General features: G+C 33.1%; 1 protein-coding gene across 5 annotated transcripts; it reads left to right on the forward strand.

Annotated features, from left to right (window-relative positions):
• Window positions 1-3,291: 3,291 nt before the first annotated feature.
• Window positions 3,292-7,417, forward strand: LOC114172746 (transcription factor bHLH30-like). 5 transcript variants are annotated; one of them, XM_028057056.1, is made up of 4 exons: window positions 3,292-3,711; window positions 3,795-4,609; window positions 6,272-6,761; window positions 7,090-7,417. In XM_028057056.1, exons 2-3 carry the CDS (start codon window positions 3,998-4,000, stop codon window positions 6,749-6,751), a joined length of 1,092 nt encoding a protein of 363 aa, XP_027912857.1. In that variant the 5' UTR covers window positions 3,292-3,711; window positions 3,795-3,997; the 3' UTR covers window positions 6,752-6,761; window positions 7,090-7,417. The 5 variants fall into 5 exon arrangements, with proteins under 5 accessions (XP_027912857.1, XP_027912858.1, XP_027912859.1 ...); XM_028057057.1 differs by having other exon boundaries at window positions 3,944-4,609; XM_028057058.1 differs by having other exon boundaries at window positions 3,970-4,609.
• Window positions 7,418-9,488: the final 2,071 nt, after the last annotated feature.

A 9,488-nucleotide genomic window follows, 5' to 3' on the forward strand; every position in this document is an offset into this window, starting at 1 on the left:
TATGCAGTTTCCATTGAATCTATATATTATCAATTAAATTCTCTTAGTTCTTCATATATTAATTACGTAAATTTCATATATTAGTACAATAAGCAATGTGGAAGCTTTGAGTATGGATACTACATTATTTATTGGATGTGGACCATAGCTCGTGCTAACATTATTGATTCATGGGTCGATGTAAGAGTTTCTTCAATTATTGATGTTTAATTATGCTTCCCGTGGTACACTGTACAATAATTAATATATATTCCATATTTCAGATTTTGTAAGGTGTCAAACCATTGGGAAAAGATGAACTTGAAAAAATTTGCATGGAATGATAAAGATATTTTTAGTCGAAAAAATTAGTTTTCATAGCCATTAGGAATGTTTTATTTAGATGTTTAAATATTTTGTAACCTTAACCTTTAGCATAATAGTTTTGATATGCTTTGGTAATTTACTCTACTTGAGAATATATAGTACAATTTGAATTGTCCACAATCTCGAATGTATTGATCTTTTGCGGGTTATGGTATAGTTTAAAAAACAAATCTTGCATTTAAAAATTAAGTCGTATTACATCGGGTCACACACTTGATATAATATCTCACTTATTCTGATTTCTAATTTTTTTAATATTATAGCAATTTGTATTTAACCAATGTTATATGCTAACTATATTACATTTTTTGGAATTGATGTAATATATCTCCTACTTTCACTACTAAAAAAACTCATATTTCCTGTCAATTTTGTTTTGAAATTTTTTTTGTAGGAAATACTTATAAATTTTGTTATGAAAAAAGGATTTGCAGGAAATTGCTGCCAATTTTTTTGCAAAATATTTTGTATAACACTTTTTGCAACAAATTTTGTAAGAAATACTTGCGAATTATATAATTTTGTAGGAAATAATTATCCACGAAGGAATTACCTGCCAATTAAAATTCTTAGAAAAAATAGCAGGAAAAAACCTTTTCTTGCAAATTTTTTTAAAAAATTTGCAAGAAAATTCCCATGTAATATAATAATTTGTAGTAGTATCGTCTCATAAAACATTAGTAAAATAGCGGAGTAGTAGGACCCAAATAATTGATGTAGTATCACTTTTTTTGTACTGGTAAATATTCATTCAAACAATTGTTTTCAAGAACGATGTGATTATTAAAATAAATAAATTTTAGTAATTATAAAAGAAATGAGAACAAAATAGTTATGTTTTGTTGGTGGTGTAAGTATATCATTGCAGTCTAAACCACAACACCAATTTCTTAACATTGAATTGGGAAACGTAAGTGTGTAGCCTTTAATGATTTACATTTTACTTTTACTTCTGATGGCCAAACTGCTTATGGGAACCGTGTAATTAGCTTGCAGACTTTGCCGGTGAAGGTATGAGACTTGCCTTTTAAGCCAGGGCTAATAAATTACCATGCTTCCTTTTTTACCATATAAAAGTCCTAAAAAGATGACAACCAAAACCATACATATTTGAACCTCTTTTGGACCAACCAGGGAGAAGCACAACAACAGCTACAGGTACAACATAAGGTAAACAGTAAGTATATTTAGCAGAGAAGAAGATCAAGAGGTGTGAAACTAGAGAGAAAAAAATAAATTAAAAAGAAAAAGAAAAGTTAAGAGAGACAAAAACAAAAGAAAAGTAACACTACTATAGTATGCTATAGCTAGATAGATACGGAGGAGTTTCGAAAACTGTGCCACTTGTCAAAAGTAATTGGAAACATCTATTATTTCCTTGTGTTGTGTGGCCTTTTCAAGTTGTAACATTTTAGTGGACAATATCTAACCAACCATCCCAAAGTGACATTTTTATAACTATTCTTTTCATAAGAATTTTAGATTATCTTTTGGCCCTTTCCAATAAACAAAAATGTCATTACATAATTATAAATCCATATTAATTGCTATCCTTTCTATCTAGCTCACAACTTTGAGTCATCAACGTCATGGTGGTGAGCACGGATAAATTAAAATACAGAGACAAGAAGTTGCCAAGAAATTAAAGTCATGTATGTTATGGACCTGCACATTTTTTAATGTTTATTCTAAGAGAATGTGCATTTTGCACCAGATTTGATATATATATTTCATATCTGCTTTTGCACATAACAACAAACATGGAAAATTATGCGTCAATTTTCCATATTTCTAGAATAACGATTTGTTTGTTTGTTTTCTTGATAAGGAAAAAATTACTACAGAAGATGGCACGGTGGTGAATAGTCTTACAAGTTGATGATTACCAAGTAAGGGTCAAGATCGAGTCAAATAAAACGAATAATTTCAACCTAGTTCATGTTCAAAATGATGGCTTGCTATGATTATAATGCCAAGACAAAACCCTGATGATCCTAAGCTGAATTTAGATTAAACTTGAAGTTTGGGTAATCGATGTTGAAGAAACATATTACTGCATGCCCGCGTAAAATGAAGGTAATGCTGATCCACTATCTCCTATTGCAAGTTTCCACATCAAAAGGTGAAAGAAATTTCAAGCATTAACCTATAAGCTGTGCTTTATTTTATGTTCCTGTGTTGTCCTTTACTCGTGGACCACCTCCACTCCACTACTAGAAAAATATAGATCATGTATGTGCACAAGTTTGCTATAATTTCCCAAAAGGATAGGGTAATGAGAACCACACATAAAAATATGCATAAACATACACACTATACACCTAGTTTCAACTGAAACCAAGACACTTATTAGGAGAAGCAAGGAGAGAGAAGAGAGGGGAAAGAGTGTGTTCCAAGACACAATGATTACATGGTGTTGGGGAAGCAGAAAGGGTGGCGTGGACATAGTCACATAGCTAAGAGTATGGAAGAACGTGGGGCTTGACCAAGGAATGGAAACGCCAAAAGGGAAAGTGCAAAGTATAAAAATGACCCCCCAAAAGAGGGAAAATGAAGTAAAACAAAAAAGAAAAAAGATGGAGAAATATATAAACTATAAAATTGTACTACTAACTGAAAATTAAAAAAATAAAAATAAAAAGAGAGAAAAGGTTAAGCTAAGCTTTTTCATCATGATGATAACTATTCAGCCTTTCTGGTCCTTGGTCGGTCGACAATCTGTGTTGTGTTCACTCTGTTGTTCTAGCTTGTGTTTCCCATCTCTTTCTCTCTCTTACACACAGGTAGTGCAATTATACACTTTGAACCAATAAGAAGCAACAAAAAATTAGTGTTACTTTATGAGATTATACTGTATATTTTATGGCTGTAAAACATTATATATTGTAGTTTTTGCTGTTTTAGAAAGATGCCACTCCACAGACAGCCCTGAAAGCTACATGGAATGATATAGATAAAGTTAATGCCGTAGGAAGAAAGGAAAGGAGACTAGCAGTACTCAAACAGGCTCTATATATTTTAGAGTGCAGAGAGAAGAAGAGAGAGCAAAAGACCAAACATAAGTCCAAAAAGACACCAACACAGCATAAAGGAAAGCTCTATTGGAGGTAAAGGATAAAAGGGATCATTAACATACCCTTGTGGCACAAGTAGAAACCTACCAAGTGAAAGAGATTTGATAGAGAGAGAGGCAGGGAGAGAATTTTAAAGCTTCAAAACCTTGGCCTTTTCTTTCACCACCTCCACAACAGAAGGAAACGAAGAAAGTAACTGATTGATCCTCAACATGTGATAGAATTACAAGACAGAACTAGAAGAGAGTCATTTTGTATCAAAGGGATTAAGGTTTGTGTCTTTTTATAGTTTTATTAGTTCCCTCTTGCTCTTTCTCCTTGTCAATGTCCATTTCCTTTTTATTCCTAGTGCAGATGAAAAAAAATATGAAATATTCTTCTCGATACCCTTTTACCTTTCAGCTCTAGCTCCCTTCTTTATTAGACAAAGCAGAAAATACCCTAACCTTTCTGACGTTTGAACCCTTAAATCTTCCTCTCTTTTCACTCCTTCACATATAAAGCTTTGGAGTTTTGATTACACATCCAGAGTTCTCTCAGAACTAAACACATCATAGATGGAGATGAAAAAGGAATTAGATGATCAAGGACAGTGTTCCTCTCAACCAATCAACAACAATAACAATAACAACAGCATTCAAAGCTACCAAGAGCAACTTCTCCTTCAACAACAGATGCATCAGCAGCAACAAAACAGTGACAACATCTTCGGGGGTTCAAGAGGTTTAATGTTCCCTGAAGTTACTCCAATCATGCTGCAACCATGGTCCATGCCTCCGGTTCACTCATTCAACCCGGGTCCGGTTCACTACAACAATAACACCAACCCTGTCCGAGACCATCATGACCAAACGTTTATAGTCCCTCCCACACCTTCACCCTATTCGAGCTTCTTCAGCAGAAGGGTCCCTTCTCTTCAATTTGCATACGAGAGTCCTTCTGATCACCACCATCTAAGGATCATATCCGACACCCTCGGACCTATGGTTCAACCCGGTTCAGCACCTTTTGGACTCCAAGCCGAGTTGGGAAAAATGACTGCTCAAGAAATCATGGAGGCTAAGGCTCTTGCTGCATCAAAGAGTCACAGTGAAGCAGAAAGAAGACGTAGAGAGAGAATCAACAACCATCTTGCCAAGCTTCGGAGTTTATTGCCCAACACTACCAAAGTAAGTATATATAACGACTTTAATATTTTCAATACAAGATCTTGAATACTATTAATTACTAAACCATTTTGAACAGATATAAGTTCTAAAATAGTTATTTTAAAATAAACGAGTTTAGCACATATATAATGTGATTGTTTGACCTTGTAAGACCTTTCACACATCATGCATAAACTATTTGTTCCTATAAATTACATATGTAAGTGCATATTAGATTCACTTATTTTATAGAAAAAATAGTTTGTCTCAATAAATCACATGCATGAAATTGTTACCCAACTCAGATTTTCAAATATTATATTGTGAATTTTTGATTAATAAGTCATTCCTAACTAAAAAAGACATCATGTCATTTCTAATTTAAAAGGACAACATAACTGACAAAACCTCGTATGAAATCACCCTAACATGCCTATATCCTGATCAGAGACCTGAGAATTTATAATAGGAGAATTTTCAACACGGTGCATTTTTAACCAAAATGACATATAAAAGATAGGGTGCATGCAAAAGGTCTTGTTTGTTTCTCTTACTAACCTGCTTTCTTTGGCTTTCCATGTTCTCATTTTGTTTAAAGGAAGAGTGATGATAGCAACATTTTCTTACATACTTACACAGACGTAATACTTACATGAAAATAAATTTCAATTAAAAAAAGACATGTTTGAAGAAGCATGGCATATATGTTTTTTGTTTTTAGCTTACCTTTTTTGGTATGACTGTGTGTGTGTGTGGTAGTTTCAGAGGAGTTTATTAGTAAAAAAAGTGATTAAAGATGAAAGAAAGGTATTAGTGTTAAGGTAGGTTGTTGATGCAATAAAGAGGAACCAAGCAGCAGTTGAAAAAGCTACACATGGAAATTTCTTGCCGGATATTGTTGATCAGTCAAACTCAGCTCGATAATGAAAATGAAATAAAGCCAGAGAGACAAAGTAGCACCCTTTTCAGGCACACACACATGCACCCACGCATTATTCTATATACCTATCTATCTCATCTCATCTTTCTGTCTATCTACACATGCTGCATGCCACTTCCACCATTCAAAATACCCCACTACTATTCCATTTCATAATCATTAAGCACCCCTACCTACCTCAACCTCATTTCAAACACTGCACAACTTCCAACCTTTGCTATATATTAGTCATGAGAGAATGTTAGTACTGATTAGTGTCTTTAAAACATTCATTAGTAAATTAAAAATTGCTACAATCAGTTATTTGTAATTATTTTGATATAGTTAATTACTTCAGTAATTTTAACAAATAATTTTTGTAGCTTCAATAAAACTTAACAAATTATAGTATATTTAAGACTGTTTTACTGTTGTTTGTCAACAAATTATTTTATTCTGTAATTCATTCATTACCCAGTAAGTATAGTAGTTGTAGTGAGACTCTTAATTATATATATTAGAATTATGCTGATATGTGTCTGCAGCATATTCTCTCTTGTCAATAAAAGCTTCTTTATTATAACTTGTACATCAATTTAGAAATGAAAATCATATGGTGAAAATAAGAGTGGGGCTCTAATGTATTAGTCTGTTAGAAAGTTCACTATATGTCACTAATATTTCACAATTTACCCAGAAAGAAAAGATGATTGCTTTGTGCAGTTGCATCTTATAAAAAACAAGTTTTGATTTTGTTGTTGCAGACAGATAAAGCTTCGTTGCTAGCGGAAGTGATTGAGCACGTGAAGGAACTGAAGCGCGAAACCTCTCTGATAGCAGAAAGCAGTGCAGTGCCAACGGAGGCAGACGAGTTGACAGTGGATGCAGCAGACGAAGATGGAAAGTTTGTGATCAAAGCCTCACTGTGCTGTGAAGATAGGTCAGATCTCTTACCAGACCTCATAAAAACGTTGAAGGGCTTGAAGCTCAGAACCCTCAAGGCTGAGATCACATCGCTTGGTGGGCGTGTGAAGAACGTGTTGGTCATTACTGGTGACGAAGAAAGTTCAAACAGCAATGGAGAACAAAGCACGCAGCAGCAACAACAGTACTGTATTACCTCAATACAAGAAGCACTCAAGGCAGTGATGGAGAAGAGTGGTGGTGGAGATGAATCAGCTTCTGGGAATGTTAAGCGCCAACGGACTAATAATATCAATTTTCTTGAACAAAGGTCTTTGTAATTGTTCTGAGGTAACACTAACACAACACTTTTTGTTGCTAAGGTTTTCATCTCAAAAGATGTTTTTGTCTGTTAAAAAAAAAAAGGATGAAATTTTAAAAAAATAAAACAGTAATGGAGGAACTTGAGTTCTAAGAACTTTCGGACCAATATATAATCATCATCCAATTCTCTAACCAAATTAATTAAAATAAAGACTTATAACATATATTTTCATTGTCTGACTTCAATATATTATTATATTTTTTTATGTTATTCTGCATGGTCATCATGAAGTGATGATGTAATGGTATAATGTGGTTTTGTACATGTACTTGTTTGCTTGTGCTGAATCCAAAGAGAGACAAAGGGGGTGGAGTTGGTTAGGGAAAGGAACAGAGAAGGATCTTTTCGTGGGAACAGAAACCTTATATTGAATCCTAACATGGAAAATGATGCATTGATTACTCTGTAAGAAGAAAATGGCATCTGCATTAAATTCAAACATACACACACTATGTCTGGTCCAGCAACTGCTATAGGAGCTGTCGTTGATTTGTTATGAAGTATATATGTGAAATATGATTGTTTGTTTGATTGTCTTCACTCTCTCTGTATTGAGAAAGAGGTGATAGTGTACCCTTGCATGGCATCATGACTTTCAAGGATTGGGGAAGATTCATATATCATCGGCACATTCTAATATAAATAATTTTGTAAGTAATTTTTTTTCTAAAATGAAATAAAGTTAATTGAGTTTAGAAAATAAAATAATATAAAAAAGAAATTAAAAAATTGTAAATAGTTATATGGTCACATACCTATATATAAATATAAAAGGTTTTAAAGTGATATTTATTATTATAATTAATGATTTTATTTTTACCCAGTAGTTTTATTTATATTAAAAAGAAATTATTATTTTTATTAAATTTAACTTTTATACATAAGTCATTTTAATTTTGTACGTCCTCTTTTAATTCTTTTAACAGTATCAATCACGCTAAATCCAAAATTATGGGGAGCAACTAATAGAAAACTAAAAATTTGAACTATTAACATTACAAAAAAATAAGTTGTATACTCACATATTTTAACTATTTCATTTAAGAAAAAAAAATTGATAAATATGGATCTTTATTTGTAATTGTAAATTCTATCATTCTATAGTACTTCAATATCCGATCTCTATAATTTGAGAGAGTTTGATTATAGTTAATGAAAGCTACTGTACACTATTTTTTAATCAAATGTTAGACTCGATCAATTTCATAGCATTTGGTTAGTACCGTGATAGGAAAATATAAGTTACACAAATGATAGGAAAGATGTAGTTTATTACGAGTAAAAAAATTAGGCATTAAAATTTTCTTTATACTCTATTTAATTTTTGCTATGAAGAAAAAATAAATTTAATTGCAAACAATTGATAACATTTGTTAATATTTTTATTTAGAAAATGTTAACACGATAACATTAACTTTACAATAGTCAATCGAATTTAATATATATTTTTACATTCAAGGAATTTAAATTTGTGAAGAAATGTTGGTGTGACATTCCATTTAAATAGAATAAATCGAATAAATCTACTAAATAAAACATCACATAAATATAATACGAATTAGAGCCTAAGACAAGAGTATATATGTCTCAACCATTACAATTATCAATAAATATACTTAGAAAGGAAACTAAGGCACACCATGATGTCATGAACAAAACAAAATTTCAGAGTTTGACAGTCGTCCAAAAAGCTTGCTCATAGAGCAAGATATTACATAGGCAATAGTACCTTCGAAAAGTGCTCTAAGGAGCAAGATCCAACCCAGGCTTGGCTACACTATAGCGTTTTCATCAACCTGATGACCACTAGGGGTTTCCACATCTGCTCACATCAATAAATTGATGATCATTGTAAAAGGAAAAACCACACAAAAGACAGACACAAGCAAAAGGGTAAGCTAGAGTAAAATTTTACTTTTGGACATATTATAGCAAGCAATTGATTAAAACATATCATAAACACGCAAAACCGTAGGCATATAACCATGTGATAGCAAACAAACATGACTCTAAGACTCAATTATCCGGATACATATAATAAGATCGGATTCACTGGATGCTTGCACTTGTGGTGGCCCCTACTGCTCTGCAAAGCCATTGCCAATGGGTTTCACCCTACCACACACAAGGTTAGCCTTCAAACATCTAAGGCCATTATCCTGCCAAAGACTAGGGCCTCCCGCTACTCTCACCACTTGAATCAATCTGCTCTACGTGAGACTAACTAATTTTTTAGAGTTTCGGGATGCAATCCTTACTTGAATCCTTATCTAATTATATACACTACAACACCACCATGAGATCTCCTCATGAGACTCATGGAATTACGTCTATCATTGATCACATTCATGTTTTATCACACCAGATCCATATTTCATCTCAAGCATCATAATTTCATATCGATGCCTCAACCAACCAACCAATCCATATTTCATTTCATGCCAAACACAACATATAACAGTCTCATTTCATCCCATTAAACATATGCAACATCATACTTCAAGCTTTTACAGTAAACCACCATATCATATAGGCAAACAATTAAATCAGAGACGAAAACAGTACTCGAGCACGTTTATACACTAGATCTCGCTCAGGCTGGAAGTACTCGCTCAAGCGAGAGAGATTCTCTCGCTCAGGCGAGCCCTTTTCGCCTAGGTGAGAGCTCGAGTAGTTGAAGAGTGAGGTTTTTA

The sequence above is a fragment of the Vigna unguiculata genome, chromosome 2 (genome assembly GCF_004118075.2).
Source record: "Vigna unguiculata cultivar IT97K-499-35 chromosome 2, ASM411807v1, whole genome shotgun sequence".
Lineage (NCBI taxonomy): Eukaryota > Viridiplantae > Streptophyta > Magnoliopsida > Fabales > Fabaceae > Vigna > Vigna unguiculata.

Bases quoted from the DNA above. Each gene is read 5' to 3' on its own strand.
- LOC114172746 (XM_028057054.1), top strand. From the start codon at position 3,998: ATGGAGATGAAAAAGGAATTAGATGATCAAGGACAGTGTTCCTCTCAA. The intron at 4,610-6,271 runs GTAAGTATATAT...TTGTTGTTGCAG, and splicing joins TATTGCCCAACACTACCAAA to ACAGATAAAGCTTCGTTGCT.